Source organism: Rasamsonia emersonii, assembly GCF_000968595.1.
Source record: "Rasamsonia emersonii CBS 393.64 chromosome Unknown ctg1118621762051, whole genome shotgun sequence".
Taxonomy (NCBI): Eukaryota; Fungi; Ascomycota; class Eurotiomycetes; order Eurotiales; family Trichocomaceae; genus Rasamsonia; species Rasamsonia emersonii.
Window position 1 is genome coordinate 151893 of NW_013562644.1, and position 18601 is coordinate 170493.

The 18601-nt window shown below is 48.6% G+C and overlaps 5 protein-coding genes across 5 annotated transcripts; 2 read left to right on the top strand and 3 right to left on the bottom strand.

Annotated features, from left to right (window-relative positions):
* Positions 1-564: 564 nt before the first annotated feature.
* On the bottom strand, positions 565-2700 carry T310_9300 (Exodeoxyribonuclease III; the record flags this gene model as incomplete). The annotated part of the gene is made up of 5 exons (XM_013468281.1): positions 565-1518; positions 1564-2273; positions 2322-2454; positions 2616-2628; positions 2693-2700. The coding sequence occupies 5 exons, from the start codon at positions 2698-2700 to the stop codon at positions 565-567; spliced, it is 1818 nt and encodes a 605-aa protein (XP_013323735.1).
* A 406-nt stretch (positions 2701-3106) lies between these two features.
* Positions 3107-3897, top strand: T310_9301 (Cytochrome c oxidase subunit 6A, mitochondrial; the record flags this gene model as incomplete). The annotated part of the gene is made up of 5 exons (XM_013468282.1): positions 3107-3290; positions 3374-3398; positions 3460-3619; positions 3675-3682; positions 3852-3897. 5 exons carry the CDS (start codon positions 3107-3109, stop codon positions 3895-3897), a joined length of 423 nt encoding a protein of 140 aa, XP_013323736.1.
* A 3190-nt stretch (positions 3898-7087) lies between these two features.
* Positions 7088-9512, top strand: T310_9302 (C6 transcription factor (Gal4); the record flags this gene model as incomplete). The annotated part of the gene is made up of 5 exons (XM_013468283.1): positions 7088-7212; positions 7444-7763; positions 7828-8633; positions 8683-9059; positions 9149-9512. The coding sequence occupies 5 exons, from the start codon at positions 7088-7090 to the stop codon at positions 9510-9512; spliced, it is 1992 nt and encodes a 663-aa protein (XP_013323737.1).
* Positions 9513-9791: 279 nt separating this feature from the next.
* T310_9303 (MFS sugar transporter) lies at positions 9792-12317 on the bottom strand (the record flags this gene model as incomplete). Its single annotated transcript, XM_013468284.1, has 12 exons — positions 9792-9953; positions 10027-10153; positions 10220-10316; positions 10408-10657; positions 10725-10780; positions 10860-10950; positions 11031-11473; positions 11540-11585; positions 11649-11713; positions 11794-11934; positions 12016-12160; positions 12225-12317. The coding sequence occupies 12 exons, from the start codon at positions 12315-12317 to the stop codon at positions 9792-9794; spliced, it is 1716 nt and encodes a 571-aa protein (XP_013323738.1).
* A 1095-nt stretch (positions 12318-13412) lies between these two features.
* T310_9304 (DNA-directed DNA polymerase) lies at positions 13413-18548 on the bottom strand (the record flags this gene model as incomplete). Its single annotated transcript, XM_013468285.1, has 2 exons — positions 13413-18256; positions 18314-18548. The coding sequence occupies 2 exons, from the start codon at positions 18546-18548 to the stop codon at positions 13413-13415; spliced, it is 5079 nt and encodes a 1692-aa protein (XP_013323739.1).
* Positions 18549-18601: the final 53 nt, after the last annotated feature.

Genomic DNA, 18601 nt, shown 5'->3' on the forward strand with positions numbered 1-18601 from the left:
GCGTTTACAACTGGATGGAGTGTACTGTAGAGCAGGCGAAGACATTTCGAGGATAATCGAGGACGTTGACGACTTCGAAACGTGGTATATCGACGAGAAAATGAATACGCCTAGATTCCTACAACGTATTTCCGAAAAAAAGGAAATTCTCTAAGGCGTTGACCCTGGTACGTTTACGGTCAATCCCTCTACATGAAGGCAGCTTCGTTTTGGAGAAGAGTAACTGACATGCAGTGTATCTGTAGAGATGCGAATTTGCCCCGACATCACATATTCATTTAAGCATTTTAGAGGTTAAGCCATCCAGATGGCGGTGCTATATTGGATTGATTGGGATAATACACACGAGAACATTGCGTCCGGGGGAGTTCAGGAGGAGTTCGATACCATGAGGGTCGTCGGTAATTATATTTCTCATCGAATCTGTAGTTCCCGACCAAAGAAGCCTCGAGTCACCTCGTACGATGCTCCTGACGGATAGTCAAAGCTGTACTTCAGACAGTACATCAAAAACCAGACATCTTTTCGGTAAACGAATCACCCTGGTACAACTCCTATCAGACGTCAACCAGGACCGTTCCAATCGCTCGCCCAAATGAACGTTGAACATCGCCATTGAGTCCCTTTCTCCTTGTTCCCACTAGGACCTATTGGCCTTGGACAAATCCAGAAGGCCCTTCCACAGTTGATTCCCGGCTTCTTCGTAGTCAACATAATGCAAGGCTCTTGATGGCCCTCGCATTTAGGTGCAGCCTTCTTGGTGAACAACTTTGACCAGGACTCCTTGCTAGCTATAGGATCGACAATCAACTCGTCTTGAGCAGCTTCTGTAGGAGTGCCTGTTGTCGGTACTTCACTCTCCACTGTTGGATCCGAGCTGGTGTTCGCTGGGAGCTGTGATGGCGGACCCGGAATGGTGTTGGAAGATGCGGAGGATTCCGAGGGAGCCTGGGATGATGTACTGGTCGCATTTATGCCCGCGTTTTGCGAGGAGTCTTCTGCAGTTTTTGTATCGTCAGTGGCTCGCTTCGGTTTGAGGAAACCTATTAGACTTTGCTGTCCTTTGGTAGATGCTCCTGTCGATTTTGCCCTTTTCGCTGGAGGCGGTGCAAAACTCTCTCTCTTCTGAGGCCGTTTCGGAGTGCTGGCCGGTCGAGCTTCTGAATCTTGCTCAGGGACTGAATTATTTGGCGCACTCTTACCGACGGAAACTCCATCATCAATAGCAGATGTAGAGGCTACTGACGAACTCTGACTATCGCTTTTCGATAGAGCGGGAGGTGCGCTGTTTCCGACAGATGACTTGCGAAAGAACATATCTTTTATATTCCTGCGTCTATCGAATTCTGGAATCAGGCGGCCTGACAGAGGCAACAAGTCCTTCGTTGAATATTCGCGTTGGCGCTCGCCATTTTTGAACATCCCTGGCGGATTCACAATGTCACGAATGTCAACCTCAGTACCATCCAGTGGCACCTTATCTTTGAAGACGGCATAAACAGGGCAGTGATCGGATCCCTTGAGTATGTTAGCAAGGCCCTCGATTCTTCAGACAGAACGTACCATAAGTCCTTCCTGGATATTGGAATCCAACAACCAATCCTGCATATCAAGACTGCACAGGACGTAATCGATTCTAGCTCCATAGTTCCCTGGTCGAGCATTGATTCGCTGTTCCCAGCACGTATACATGCCCCTTCGATCAGGATGGAATGCTCTGCAGATATCATGCAAGACGGGCAGCTCCCTTCCTGGGTCTTTCTCGCCAATCACCCTGCCATCAGAAACCAACTGATTAAAAATCCGTCTCACCGGGTTCGAGATGAAATCGTCTTCAGTAGCGGTTCCTTTACGTATGGCCTCTGCCAAATGTGCGGAATCTATCTCGCCTTTGGCGATATTGAGATCGCCTGCCAGGATGACCCTTTTCCCCATTGCAACTAGGTTGCGAACGCGAGCATCGAGGGCACTAACAAAGGCTAGGCGGAAGCCATCTCGTGTCTCGTCCCGGTTCGCCGGACTGTAGACCCCAAGCAGGACGAATGCTGGGAATTCCAGGATAACACATCGGCCTTCAGAGTCAAGTGTTGCGGGATCAACTTCGATCTCTGAAAGCTGTTCTTTTGTTGGATAGCCGCCAATCTGCTGATCAGGCGGAAGATCACGAAAAGAAGTGGAAGAATTCGGAGGACAAAGAATTCCCGTGATGCCTTCCTCTGCGCGAATGGGAGCACAAGTCGCATTTCGGGTGTATATCACAACACCAGAATACCCTTGACGTTGTTAGTCCCATTCTGTGTTGCGATCTGTAGACGTCGGACCTTTTTTAACTTTGGGAAGGCTAAAATAGCAATCCCACCCGGGAACAAGTACCATGTCATCTCGGAGATCTTTCTTTTGTATCTTGGTTTCCTGGAAGACAACAATATCTGCCTCCAGGACATCAAACATAGCCTAGTGCCACGTTAAGCAAGTTGCATGTTGAAAGGAAGTTCGGGTCTTTACATTAAAAGTTCGCTTCTCTCTCCATGGCTGATACCCAAAAGGGTTTCTGTTTGACCAAATCATCAGTACTATAGCTGAAGCGACTCGAGACTTCAAGTTGAGAAACTGACCGAATACCGTTGACTGTTAACAGTGTATTTGTGAGTCTTGTCTTAGAGGCAGAGATCGAGGATGTGTATAAACATACCATTCCATGTCGTTATGCGGAAGCCCATTGCGACTGCGGTCAGCCGCCGTTATACTCTGTACATAGTTCGCCAACGACGACAACAGAAATTCGTCGGCCTTGAAATTTGCTGTAACCTCACAACAACAACACTCCGATCATGCAGACTAGGCTTATCGTATTCGTGACCTCGTCGCGTCACAGATATCGCCTCTTGCGGGTCACGATGTCACGAAGTCCCGTGACTGCTTGCCTTGCCGGAACGGTGTTAGCGGGTGACATCACGCCACGTAGCTTATATAATCACATCTCGGACCGCCGGCGAATCACGGGGTCGCTAAACGGCTTTCGTCAAAACGTCGTCTCCGAACCTCAACTCACCTCTTGAGATCCCACGCAGGTTGTATCTCTCGAGTCCCAATTGCTGCCGTAACAATGTTTCCGCAACGCAATATCTTCCGCCTATCCCAGCGTGCTGGGCAGCAGCTCCGCAGCGCTCCGGTGCGCACTGCTGTGCAGCGCCGCTTCAACAGCACTGAGACGAAGCCTTCTTGGATGGTCGACAACGAGTTCAACCGCGAAAGAGCCGCTGTCAAGGAGCACGCAGCCGGCACGAGTGGTACGTACTTTGCCGGATGACTCGGAAGTTTCATATTGGCTTGAAAGGTGTATCGATGCCCAATGCTGACTCAATGGCTCCAGACCTCTGGCGAAAGCTGTCAATCTAGTATGTCTTCGAACAGGACAATCGGAGCTTCGACGCAACACAACGCTAACCAATTCTGCAGCGCTGTCATTCCCGCTCTGATCCTTGGAGGTATCAATGCTTACAACCTCTGGACTGAGCACTGGGAGCACTGGAACCACCTTCCCCCGCTCGAGAAGCGTGTCGAATACCCCTACCAGAACATTCGTGTCAAGAACTTCCCTTGGGGAGATGGAGACAAGGTGAGCTCTGCCACTTACATTGATAAAATTCAGTGCTGACGTGTTCATTGTTTAGACCTTGTTGTAAGTTGAATCCTCCCGGAAAGCATAGGAAATCCCCCACCTTCTATTCGAGCGGGATATCAAACATATGCAAGATTCCTTCCGATTACCTGCATAATATGACCCCCGCTTTGGATACTTGGGCACTTTGAGAGATTGATGCAGTCGCAATGTGCTGACGATGATGTAGCTGGAACGACAAGGTCAACTACCACAACAAGGACAAGACGACTTAAACCCGGCTTCTCGAATTTGATGTCTGGTACATTTCTCACCTAGTCTCTTGACCTGTGATTGCGGACACTTGTATATTTTACCTGAGACGAATCAAGGATAGAGAGATGGAAGTGATAGTTTCGAGGAATCGAAGTGACAAGGCTCCAACTCACCATTGAACTTGCTCTCCTTCGTGCATTTCCTTTGTGTTGTAATTTAAAAGTCAACATGAGGAAGTAATAGAACTTCCATCAGGTTATTTCCAGTCTCCGGAGGTTTGATACTATTTGCGTGGCCGTGCATACTGTAACATGTCAATGATTCGTGTCTGAGCAATCGAGAGAGGCTTGTAAGCTACATAGAGCCTTAGCTGTGGCTTTCGTCTTGAGAAGTTAAATTTTGGACATACCGAGGATCCTTGCAGTTGTGATGGCGTAAAGTAATGCCATCAACTGGGATAAGAATGTGCTCGATATCAAGCATAGACCATTCTCATGGTATGGTAAAGGGTCCGCTCATGTAATGAGGCAATAACTGCTACTCCAGTGAGAAAGATTTGACATCTTGTCAACTGTCAGCAGATCGGTACTTATAAGTCAGGGCAAATGGGATAAACTCGCATGTATCCAGTACAAGCAGAATTGAACTTTCATAGAAGTTCATATGGTCCCAGAGGTTGTCCATAAAACGAACCTAGAAGAATGTGAAAAGAAGTGGGGGGCATAAGAAAGAGAGAACGTGCCAGTGATCATCATCGATGTGAGATATTTCTGATAGCAGAAATGAAGTAGAAGTCAGTACAAAACGGCTGGTAATAAAGGGGCACTCAACTCACATAACATGAGAAAGAAAAGGACAATTGTCTCGCCCAGAATATACCTAGGTAGATACCTGACAAGATTTGTATTGGCTTGACTTCGCTCATTATCGAATTCGATATTTATCCGTCCGCGGTTGCTCGAGTACGGAGGATGTGATAAGAGAAAGCGTTACATCTCGAGATCTTCCATCTAGTCTGAGAGAAGACACTTAAAACTCCCTTTCTCATGGAATTGTGAGCGCTTCAAGAGTATAGGATTATGAAATCGAATAACGATACTGACAACAGGTACATCAAATATGAACATTTGAAAAATACTTGACAAACGTGCCCAAAAGAACGGCCTGCTGAGTGAAAATAAGAAAAGAGATTCTTGGTATCCAATATGCAGCAAAGCTCTGGAAGTCTCAGCAAATCATGCTATATAATGCACTAATGCACCCGTGCTTCAACTACCATCTAATTCACGGAGGTAATTGCTCTGGAACCAAGATGCAGGAAAAGCTTTCAGGGACTGCCACATGAAAAATCAGGTACTGCGCTTGACCCTATTTCATACTTTAAAGGCTTGTCTCCGATTTCAGCCACAGCACACACAGTCTGCGCCAAGGGGGCGGGGTATGTTTCCTTGATGTAAGTTGCGATGAGATCATTGCCGTTGGTTACGCCTCCTTTGTTGGGAAATACGCATCAGCTCTATCCTTGTATGGGAGCAATTGTCGATATTGACAAGAATAAAAACATACCAGATGTCCACAGGTTGCCGTCATGTACAACTCTCGTCGTGTCATCCCATTTGGCCTCCGGGAATTTCTTTCGCAGACTGGCAATCATTGCTCGGGGCCCTGTGACGTGCTTGCCCTTCAATATCCCACAATGGCCAAGATACAAGCACCCCCGTGCAGATTGCGAAGATTGTTGTTTTAACGTCATTGTGCCCTCGAACGAATCTCTGGGCTTCTTTAGAAGGTGTATTCCTAGGATCAGGTCCAGGTATGACTAGGATGTCAAGTTTCCCAGGCGCCACCGCCTTGTCTCCGATCGAATGGGTGACGCGGATGGCTACGTTGGAAGTATAGTCTCTTGCAATGTACCGCTGCCTGATGTGCTGATGTAGTAAAAGTCACATGGTTGCCCCAGTTCCACCACGGAGCTCGGCAGCCCACATGCAGTCACGGTGTGGCCATGCTCAGAATATCAACGCAGGCCAGATTTAGTAGCTGAACAGGATTTGCGACAAGCACCCCGACTTTCAGCAGTTTTTTAGAAGCCATTGGACATGGGGTGTGAGTACGTTATCTCAGACGACAGAGAAAACACTCAGGAGGCTTTCCTTGTAGAAAGGATATCAAAGCAGGTTGGTTATATTTCTTAGTTGAGGATTTGAGTAGAATCCAGCGGTAAATATATATATCAACACAACTTCTAATTCATAACCAAAAATTACATTTTGCGAGTAGAAATATGACATGTGTGATGCAGGCAGCAACGTTCAGAGTATGTACGGCATATAGGCAGCATCATTCGGAGTCGAATGGCTAGGTCAACAATTTAATTTATTCGAAGCAGCTAAATCTAGAACCTGAGCCAAATTGATTTAGGGGACCCTAGAGCGAAGTATCGGATTGAACATACATATGATTTTAATTTTAAGTTTTCCTAGTGTTCTCTCAGCAGGGAAGGGGCACATCTATTTGTTATATCACACGATTAACATGGGTAGTTGGAGGTCTATAAGATGGATGCCGAAAGAGGAAATTCATGAATTAGACAGACTTCTGCAGCCGGCACGGAGCTCAGGAGACTGCAGAACCGGAGAGGCGGACCTCGGGAGAAGAACGTGACATCAGGGGAGGGATGATCGTTATTCCGAAGCGTCACATGATCCGACTGTCTGTACCTACTCCGTAGTCCACTTCCACTTCACGGATACATCGTGGAGAAACTCTATTATTAATTTGCACTGAAAGTCCAGAGCATTTGCACCCGATAGAAAACTCGTGTTGAGCCTTTTGATATTCCTCATGTGAAGGTGATCTGCTGTCGCTTCAAAATTGTGAGTTCTTTCAGTATTTCTGTCGCTTCTGGTCGTTGGGAAGGTTATGTACTATTAAGCTCGTGTCTTCGTATTTCCGTTTCCCCTTCCGCTCTATTTCGTCTCGTAAAGTGTGATCTGATATAGATTGTTTCTCCGGTTTATCTGAAATGTCTTGCGATTTGATGTAAAAACATATGTGTTTCCTCGTGACATGAAATCCCATGCGTTTTTCCGTATCTGGTTGTATCCTGGTAATCATTGCTGACATGTATTTATAGATGACTCGAAATTGCTATTATCGACGAGGTATTCCCTGTTACTCGCTTAGCAGGTTCATCTATATTCTAGGAAAATGAGCTCTTCCCGTGATTCGCACTCATACGCTGTAAGTTCTGCTGTGGCTCCATCACAATCGACAGCACGATTGACATGGCATCACTCATTCAGTGCGATGAATGTCGAGCACGAAAATCAAGGGTAAGATCCCTCTTTCTCTCCTCCTCGTCTTTATCAGAAGGAGCACGGCCTGATTCTATCTATTCCCCACAGTGCTCAAAAGAGCGCCCTGCATGTGCTCAGTGCAGGCAGCTGCAGAAGGAATGCGTTTATAGTCCAAAAGTAATTCGCAGTCCTCTGACAAGGCAGTGAGTACCAAGACTTTCTCTTTGCAAGTTTCCGGAGTCCTCTTCATAGTACTCACCATATCAGACACCTTACTTATGTCGAGGAGCGCTTGAGTGCGTTCGAGAAAGCATTTGCAAGGCTATTTCCAGGGGGCGATCTGGATAGCATTGTCAATTCCCTTCTTCAGGATCAGGGATCCCAACCGAAGACGGTTTCATCTCCGCCGTCTTCGACTCGAAATTCATCACAGGCTAGGCCTGACAGTAAACGCTCCGAACCAGCATCAGAAGCGTTACCGCAACAGGCGGATGGCTTTGACTGGGCGGAAAAGGAACTTGCAGTCGGTGACTTGACTGACGGCATGGCTGCCCTGTCGATTCGGCCAGAGGGGGCAGGATATTTCGGTAAGTCATCGAATTATATAATTTCGGAATCCTCTATTCAACAAGTGCTCACTTTGTGTTGCAGGATCTTCATCCAGTGTGGTGCCTCTTCGCGCCCTTCGCGAACATGGTTTTGATCTCAATATCCCAACGGTGGGCGCCAAGCCCAATATAGTGCCCAACAGAGTGCCGTTGAAAGCCCAGCTGTTCAATTCTGCGCCATCGGGACTTGTTGAACAAGCCTTCATAGATGCTTATTTTCTGAATTATCATAGTAGCTATCCTTTCGTCCACGAAGCTACTTTCAGGGCGCAATACCACGAACAGGTGCCCCGCCCACATGGCCACGCATGGCAGGTTCTTCTCAATACGATATTGGCGCTTGGGGCGTGGAGCATCGGCGATGACACTTCAGACTTAGACATCTCATTCTACCAGGAAGCCCGAAAGTGCTTGCAGCAGGCGTCCGTTTTCGAGACCGGAAATCTCACTCTGGTGCAAGCACTGCTCCTCCTCAGCAATTATGCACAGAAACGTGACAAGCCAAACACTGGATGGAACTATCTGGGGCTGGCAGTTCGGATGGCTATGAGTCTGGCTCTCCACAAGGAGTTTCCGTATTGGAAAATCAGCTTATTCCAGAGGGAGTTCAGACGAAGAATTTGGTGGGGCGTGTTTATATTTGACAGCGGCGCAGCGAAGACTTTCGGGCGTCCAATTCTCCTCCCCGAAGACTGCATAATGGATTGCAAACAAGTCCTTAATATTCATGACGAGGTATTTATCGAGGCTCCTTCTGTCACAAAAATGTCGAAAGCTGACTTGTTTCTGGCACAAGTCTCTGACACCGGCGACTACAACGTTACCCGCGGAAGTGGACGGACCAACGTTGTATACTGGCCTGATCGCACAATCGAAGTTTCACCTTAAAACAAATCAGGTTTACCAGCGTCTAATTTCAAGCCCGACTTTGACTGCAGAAGAGACATTGCAGTTGCAAAAGCCCATGGATGATTGGTACAACGAACTGCCCATATACCTAAAACAAGGCTCACCGGCTGAGCCTGACTGGCTGGCGTTGGTTCGTAACCGTCTGATGTGGCGCGACTGGAATCTTCGAATTGTTCTCTGTCGGCCCATCCTCCTGCGTTGGGCATCCGAAAGATGGTCATCGGACGCACCTCCCGAAGGCGAAGAAGATCCAGCTGAGAGAGAGTGCCGAATTGTATGTTTGCAGAATGCGAGGTCTAGTATAGCTTCGATCTCGGAATTCATGGAGACCCACATTTGCACTCGGCTAGGGGCGTGGTATATGCTGTACGCGACTCCCATTTCCTTGTTTCCTCCCCCCTCCCGGGCCATGGTAATGTATTGATTTCTCGAGCTAACGCTTTTTGTTCGAGCAGATATTTCCTCTTCCAAGCTGTGACCATCCCTATCATCTTCCTCATGACAGAACCTACTTCTCCGGAGGCGCCTTCCTGGCTTCAAGACATTGAAACCACAAAGGCGCTCCTGACACACCCATCTTTGAGGAACAATCGTCTGGCTGCCCGTTGTTTGGAAGTTATCAATCGTCTCTGCTCCCCGGTTTACGCACAGAGCAGCGCCGAGCAGTCGGAAGCACAGCAGCAGTTTTTGATGCAGCCATCGGGACAGCTGTTCAACGATACTGCATTCGGGCTCTTCCAAAATGATTATGGAGGAGTTGGAGCGGGCGTGGACTTTTCGGAATGGGTTAACTTTGCTCCTCAGGACAACTTTACCTGAACAAGTCTTCCTACTATTAACGTCGTATCCGTCATTCGAAAAAAAAAAGTGAGATACAGCATGAAGATTCGGAGATCGTCTTAAAAAAATTATTTCGGTGATGGATATTATGCGACAAGTTTTTCTCCCCCCAGCTACCGTGTCCCCTATACGATGGGGATATCTTTCCTGTCGCTTTGAATATTTTTTTGGACAGGATCTGACGAAACATCGTACAAAAACTGTTGATCGGCGCAAGGCAACTTTTGCTGTGAGCCGTCATTATCCGCTGATATGATTTCAACACAAATTGTGCGCGTTCTCCTGGTGCGCAATGTCTTGTTTCAGCACGTCCTCGCTGACGAGGGGAGTCCCACGCAGCTGAGCCTCGATGTGAACGATGCGCTCTTTTTCTTCGTGAGCAGCAGTGTCGCCGAAGATCAGATCCATATCCTCGAGAGTCTATTCCAAGAAAGTCAGCAATAGACACCACGGCAATATTTGATGTGCAGCGAATTCGAAGGCGGATGCGTACCTTGCCTCGGGTTTCTGGGATGCAGAAGTAGGTGAACCCTAAAGCCAGCAGGCAGAATGCGGCGAAGAAGATATATGTGCCCCAAGTGATGGCCGCGAGCATATCCGGGGTAACTAGTCCAATGATGCTGGATCGCAATCTTAGCTTTTATCTTCATTGTCATATTTTCGTTCTTTTTTTTATGGAGACTTACAAGTTGCACATCCAAGTCGTAGAAGTGGTGATGGAGATGGCCTTGGACCGGATCGACAGATTGAAAATCTCAGAGGGCAGGACCCAGCCGATGGGAGCTGTATGTATGTACACATAACTTGATTAGCTTCTAGTAATGCCAAAATGGTCGTACTTTCCGTCCACATGTCTTTGAAGTCGCTCACTCACCGAACGAGTACGAAAAGTTGATGTCGTAGATATAAATGAACGCGATACCAGCCCATCCAGCGGCTTTGTGGTCGACCAGTCGGGACCCGTAAGCCCCGAGGATGGCGCCGACGATGACGAGGGAGATACAGGTTCCCATGGCGCCGGCCATGAGCAGGACCCGACGGCCTACTTTGTCGATCCAGAACAGGGCTGGAAGGGTGCTGAGACAGTTGACGATGCCGTAGACGCCAGTGGCAAGGAGGGAAGTCTAAGCGACAGGAAATAAAGCAATTAGGTGGACAGGTTCTTCTCTCTGAAGACCAGGACAAACGTACCGTGTATCCATTCAATCCCAGCTGCCCGAAGATCGTGGGAGCGTAGTAGATCATGGCTGAATGAACAATCGACATTAGCAAGTTATTTTCCGATTATTTTCTCCATGGCTGAAGGAATTATGTGTAACTACATACCATTACAGCCCATGAATTGCTGGAAGAACATGACACAGCAGCCGATAGCAAGGCGCTTGAACCGTGCCCAAGTGCTGATAAGGGAGAAGTACTGCAGAAAAGAACGAAAGAAAAAAGAATCTGTCAGAACAAGAGATCATGTCGCGTTTAGTCTTGATTGCAATGACGTACCTGCGCAAGGTGCAGCTTGAAGCCAGACAGATTGGGCCAGTGGTCCTTTGCAAAGCTGTTTTCAAGCATGATAGAGGCCTTGATCTCGAGATACTCCTTGACGAGAACGGGATCATCACGAGATGTCCGACGAAGCTTCGACAGGGTCGCCAGGGCCTCGTCGTCGCGTTCCTTCATGAGCAGCAATCGAGGCGAGTCCGGGAAGAAGAGCATTCCGATACCCAACGTCAGGGCGGGAAGAATCTGCAGCGCAAAGGGCAACCTCCATGAGGCCTCCGATTGTCCGGTGCAGCCACCAGGGGGAACGTCATGGTAGGGATCAAAGGCTGGTTTGTCCGGAGTGCCTCCGGTATACGGGACACCAGGAGCGCAGCGCGAGCCTCCGATGTAGTTGGAGCCGTAATCAATCCAGTAGCTGATGAGAATGCCAATAGTGATTGACACTAATCAAGATTTCTTTAGTCGGATTCTGTTGAACCATTCGTATTGTTTCTGGCTCGGGGACTTACGCTGTTGGAGGACAACCAGACCGCCGCGAATCTCGGCAATAGAGATCTAAGAAGATTGAGTATCGAATAAAAGAGCTGCTTTCTCCTGGTAGATGCATGACACACTTACCTCAGAAATAAATAGGGGAACGATCTGCGTCAACTGCCCAACAGCGAATCCTGCGATAGCTCTGCCTGTTGGCGTGCAGATATCGTGTGAGCAGCTGTATGACTTCTCTTCGGAGGCTGTCTTGGTTGAAACGTGTCATACGCACCGACAAACAACATTGGAATAGTCACTGCACCACATTGGATGGCTGAGCCTATGACGAAGATAACCACGGCGAGGTTCATCGACCACTTGCGTCCAAGGCGATCCCCAATAGGACCATTGACAAGAGATCCGAACCACGCAGCTATCTAGCTCTGTTAGTCGGATGAAGATGGGTAGATATGGAAAACAGAACGTATAATCATTGGATATCGGCCGGACGTACTTAGTAGAAGCGTCGAGACAAACCATCCCTTGAAGCTGCTGTCAGAGTAGATCCGAGGGAATCGAGCTCCAAACGATTCCATCGTCAGGATACCGGACACGACACCCTGGTCATAGCCAAACAACAGACCACCCAAGGTCGAAAACTGTGCAGAATCAAGTTAGCGAGGTACAGCCGTTAGATCGTCCATAAATTGCCCAGATGCTTACCAACGCGACTCCAAAGAGATATGGATTCCTGTATACAAGCTGAAAGCCGCCAGCCTTGGAGGCCTGGCCCTCCAGGTCCGATACGGACGCCATCATGGATTCCCAAAGCCGATGGTCAGGTCTCCCTCAACTAACCGTCACAGTCAAACTGCCATGCAACTGTCTGTCGCGGGCACTTTTCAACACCCATGTAAAGACGGAATATGCAGGATCCCTGCAAGTGCCAACGGCCTCCATTTTATACTTCATCCGCACGAGCCAATTACCCGGGCTACACAGCTCCCCGTCCTTCCCGAATTGGAGCTTTTCTTTGTTTTAAGATTAGGCCCAAGCTAATCTAGGATGACAGCGGAGTACTGTACTCCGGCCTGTTATGAGACCGGGATTGGTCGGTTCTCGGGATGGTAGCTGAAGAGTGCGGGGGAAACCCCGAGGCTTCCCCAGTTTTTTCCTCCTGCGGGGGATGGAAGTTTCCATCGGCGATCCTTTGCCGAATAAGGCTCGTGTGTGACCGACTCGAGACCCATCGGAACTGGACTCAGGCTGCGGAGTTGGATGTCTTTAGCCAACGATTCTGTCAAAGCCTGTCCAGAAAAAAGGAACTTACCCAGTTGTTTAGTCAATCTTGATACGCACGCCATCATGAGATTGGGATCAGAAGGAATAAGGCCGGTTGTAAGGGGTGGAGTGCAGGGATTCTGCAATTAATTGTGCTCAACACGGAGGACGGCGTACCGGAGGACTTAGCGCCGGCGGCCCTGTTCCGAGTCTAGCCACCCCGTGGGATGGTCTGTTCCCGGCCCATTGTCCTGGTGCCAGACTGCAGGTCTATGGAGAACCACGAGATGATTAAGAAGTACGGACATGTCTCACATTGGTCCGGACAAGAGTGCTCCGGAGACAGTACACGAGGCTAGAGCCACGTGATAAATTTTATTTACTGTATACTTTATCATACGGACATACCAATGAGGAAGGAACAACCATATCAGATTAGCAGACCAAGCTCGTCCCAGAGAGAAAGCACGACTAACTCAGGTAACCAAACAACTCCGAAATAGACGCCGGGGTATCACTGCCTACCGTCCCTTCCAACATGCAACAGCCAAATACACATGCCAGCGGTTATCTAAAAGAAACCTATCTCCTGATCATATTATAATTTCCCTCCGTGTCTTCTGTCGTTTGCTACCATTCCAAGACGCTCTCGCTCCGTTCTTCCAGCATCCTGATGACGGGTTCGAGGACGGCATTCGAATGCTTCCAATTGGCCATATCCCTTGTCCTCGAGTAGAATACTGGACAGTCCTTACTGTCGCACTTGACATCATCGCCAAATGGAACGCCCATGCATGACCGACAGATCTTGAGAAGATCGTTGACTCTCCTCTCGGCCTGCTTGAGGCGAGACGTTAGGGTGAAAAGGGAAATGTGAGGTTGATTGGCACAAGAGCTGCAAATGGGGAGTTCAGCATCGTCGAGTTTATCCTTGCAGAGGATACAAGCGGACGATTTCATGTACGACTCAAGGGTCTTTTTGGAGGATCCGGCCTCCCCAGCAGCAGTAGCCACGCCCTCGATGCGTCGAATTCGTTGGAACTTCGGCATTTCGTCGTACCACTGGCGGACGTTCGCCCCAACCAGGTTGAATATACGTTCCAATGGCGGAATGATGTTCTTGGTTATATAATACTCGGCATCGAGCTCAAGATGCGGGTTGTCAAGAAGTACTTCGGGGGCGACACAGCGATCAACCAGTCTCGACCCGGGAGCACCAGTGACCACCACGTATGGCACGCGCTCGCCGTATTGGGGCTCCAAACGAGGGTCCATGAGCATCCTCTTGGCACTGATCAAAGCTCCAGGAGGAAGCAAGCCCTTCTCGCTGTACGTTCCCAGCCTCACTTCTCTCGCAAAACAGAAATCCTGGATGGACACCTTGCCCTGCATGATTTTCGAACATTGACTCTGGAAGTACCTCTTGACCTGACTCAAATCTGCCGTCCTGAAAAGAATCTTGAGGGCCTTCTCTTCAATCTTCTGCTCAGCCGGTGTGCCATCTCGACGAACAGTCTCGATCCCCTTCGCATCGAACTCGGGTTCTGTCTGTTCTCTACGTTCGTACTTGAAGCCAACATATCGCTTCTTCGCCAGGAGAACGCATGGATGATAAACCTTCTCAAATTTGAGTTTAACCGGACGAGGATTCATCTTAGTGACGGCCTGGGCAATCTCCTCCCCAATAGTGAATGCTTCGTCCCGTGAACGTCCTTTGAGATAGACGAAGAGACTGTCCGTATCGCCATACACCACCTCAGCGCCCCAGCGTTCGACAGAGTGTATTAAGGCAATCGCCTTTTCTAGGGTCTCTCGTCCTGTCTGGACAATACTATCCGCAATTTCAGAGCATGGCATTCGTCCCGAGAACGAGGCAGACGTGTAGCCATATGTGACGTTGGCAATCAGCTTGAGCGCCAATTGCCGGTTATTGAGCAAGCGCTGCAAAATCCTGTCATCCTTGTCGACTTTCATACCACTTTTGACCATGACACGAGTCTCCAAGATTTCGCTTAGCATTCGGGCGAGAAGTGACTTCCGTATCTCAGGCTTGGTATACATCATTCCGTTAGGAGCAATATTAATATTGTCCCCAAGGAGCTCCAGCAGACGAGGTGGCCTCTCGTAGTCAGTGAACCCCATTTTGTTCCGCCCACGCCAGCTGACAAGTCGGCCGAGGAAGGTTGAATAGCAATAATTGTATGCTATCATGACACTCGGATACAGAGATTGAAAATCTAAGACCACAAGCGGACTGGTGTAAAAATCACTTTGAGGTTCCATCACCAGAGGAAGACATTCAAGAGCGTTCTGTTGACCGACTTGCTTCTTGCTTGGAGAGATCAATATGAAATTTTCGGGCTTGGCGATTCGAAACATCAGGGACTCCACCTTGAACTGCGAGCCACGAGAGAAAACAGAGTAAAAGTCGATGCCCAGCAGACGAGCTTGTTCGCTAGTTCTGGGGATTAGCTCGTTCGCTTCGAGAATTTCCAGATCCATCAGGGTTCTGGAGACAAAATATTCAATGACTTTCATCACGTCCCGCGGCTTGCTGCTCTTGTACCACGCCGTTAGCTCTTTGAACGGGTAGTGTGGGATTCGCCTGTGTAGCAGATGAAAGACAACATTCTCCATCGTATATTGCAAGAGATTGAGCTCGCTTCTCATTGCACGCCAGATGTTGATCATATGTCGCCCAGTCACCCGAATGCTAGAGGTGTGGTTGAAACCCCAGCGGTCGTTTTCTTTACCAAATCTACCATGGGATTGTGCTTTGACTCGAGAGAGCTCGTCGCATAAATCCAAGTCGTACTTGTACCGCGCCCGCTCAATCAAATATCCCCAAGAGCTATTATGCACCTCATAGCCCGTAAGAATATCCGGGTCATAGTATCGCACGATATCAACCAGGCGAGTGATCAAATCCAATTCCGTTGGCTCCCGTTCAAAATCGACAGTTATAGACCGCGCTACTTTTCCCAGGGCATCAGATCCCGACTGGGCAAGGATTCCAACATGAACGCCGTCCAGGGCACTGTTAACATCGAGATCTTCGTCGTCGGACTGGAGACACCAAAAAACACAGGCTATCTCATCCTCTTCCGGATTTGGAGCCAAAGAGTCTCTAGTATTGACATGCACTTCAAGGCTCATTACGCTCATGTATTGAGTCTGGTGTTCCACACTCGTGGACCCCTGCTTCTGGGAGTATTTGAACCCGTGTGGATCCTTCTGTGTCGCGCCCTCAATCTGCCATAATACGTTTGGCTTCGTTTCAGGCAGACGGCGGGAGCCATTTGATGAGTCCTGTTTTGGATGCGCTATTTCCCTTTCGAACCATTCTACGACTTCTGAGCGACGTGGTGGCACCTGAGCAAATTCCCATATACGACATGAAGACAGCTCGCGCAATTTCTGATCCTGTTTTCTCTGATTTTCGAGGTTGGTAGCGGATGGAGGAATCTGTTCTCCAAGCAGTGAAGGCGACCTGCCTGTTCTATCAAACTCAGGTAGGTATTGTAAGGTATCACTCCCCAGACGAAATTCACGTCCCGCATACTCCCGCTGCCGCTCAGGAACATCACTCTCGTCACTATAGTAGGCCTTCTGATAAACGACTGTCGGGCGTCCTTCGTCATTGATCGTTGACATTATTTCACTAGGCCGGGGACAAGGGTGGCAGTAACACAGGATTTTGCGATTCCTAGGGATGTGAAACGCATCATGAATTTTAGAGGCCGTCAGAAGGTCATCTGTATTGAAATCTTGCAGGGTTTGATCGCTATTTGTTGAATGCAACTGCGAAGACGACCTAGCTTGAGAGTCTTCACGATGTCCTTGTGCGGAAACCTTCTCCGTCTCCTGGGAGAGTTGAGAAGTCGGTTTCGAAGAAATGCTTTTCTGACTTTGACTAAAGCGCAACAGTGTTAAAGGATCATTAGGGTCCTTGACAACCGGAAACGAAAGCCGCTGATTTTGACTCGAGGCTCTACCCGGGAGCATCCTCTGCGAGGAAGACGGCTTTGGTTGGGGAAGTGGCTTGACCATGCCGTCTGCACTACTTTGATGATTAGTTTGAGCAGCAACATCCCCCAAAGCTGCGGGAGTGTCAAACGGGGAAATTCCTGTGTCCGTAGTGGCAGTTGAATAAGTTTCTCGATTGTGAATATATTCGCCATTAAGTTGTTTCGATCGTTTTGCCACATGTCCTACGTTTATTTCTTCGCCATCTGATCGTTTCTGCGGTCGTGAAATGGCGCCGGGATCAAATTCTGCATTATGCATCCCATCTGTTTCTCTGATACGGGCTGTGGTACTTCTGCGACGAGCTAAACCGTCAGGTTTGGGTAGACCGTTTCCATCGCATTGTTTGGGTCCGTCATTATTTGAGTCTGAATTAACACCAAGCTCCTCGAGAGCAGGATCATCTTGCACAAATCCGAAATCTGGCTGGACAGAGACCTCGTCATCTGAATAGTCATATCGATCATCCGATTCAAATGAGAGCGCTGTATTTTCATCAACCTCGATACCAGTATCCATAGCTCCATCCTGCAGGTGATTGCTCTCATGATTCAGAGGCTCCAGCTTCTGTGGAAACAAATCCTCGACACTCTCAAGTGCAGTCTTGACCGTATGTTCGAGAGGATCCTTCTTCACGTATGTTTCGAAAGAGACGCTTGTGCCATCACTCTTCCGCTTTTCCTCCTCAACAATTTCACGCAATTTCTCCCAGAACTCGTCTTCGTGGATCCAGCCACCTGTGTTCTGGTCTCTGGGGCTAGCAGACATCGAGACTAGCTCCTCCGGGCCGAAAGGGCTGCTTCCAGGATCCTTAATTCCAAGTCTCTTTTTACGCCTTCGCGTCTCATCCTGCCACAAACCGGCCATACTGTGAACGAGTTTCTCTTCGGGGGATAGAGGATGTATTCGCTCAACAAAGTCATGATGTAACGGCCTCTCTTTTATAGCGTGCCGGTTAATGATATCCTGGACACAGACATCCACTTCCAAGGAGCAATGACTCTGCTTCGGTAATTCGGATTCGTTCGAAATGAGTTCGCTAGGTATTGAGCGATCATGCCAACGATGATCCAGATTGGAAAGTTCGAGATAGCTTGGAACCGGCGAGCGGAACTTGACCTTCGCACACTCCATGTACGCACAGCCATACAGGTTGAAATCACACATCCACTGCGGTATGTATTGAAGGTGACTTTCATACGGCTGCATAGGACGTTTCAACACAGCCCCTTGACGTAGGAGATCAGCGAGCCTGGTTATATTCAGTGGGTTCAACAGGTATATTTTGAAATAAAACTGATATCCCACATGATAACCATAGAAGGGTATCCCTTTGACCAGGGATATGTGGGCGACGTAAGCCGTCTTCCCCTCGTATGCGTTCCGACGGTAGCTAACAGCCAAAGCATGGTCGATTGAGAGATGTAGATTACGAATGGCGGTGTTCACTAAAACAATATAGCTTTAAGCAAAACTGATTTGCATACTAGAGAAATCGTACCGACCTTCATCTGGTTCTAGGCTTCCCTTGTACTCAATATAGAGGTAAGGAAAGGCACCATGGATATGGGCACAGACCTTCTGGCCTGTTTCAGTCGCCCCAAAGGCGCGAATGACAGGTACCTTTGGCCTTTCATTTCTTTGCGATATACCGACGCCATATGGCACGGGAGGGTCGAATTCCGTTGGAGTTGCCTGATAATGATCGATACAATTCAAACGAACTCGAAAGATATCCATCCCGGCTCTCAGGATGGTAAAGATAAAAATCTGAAAAACATTGCGTAACGGCT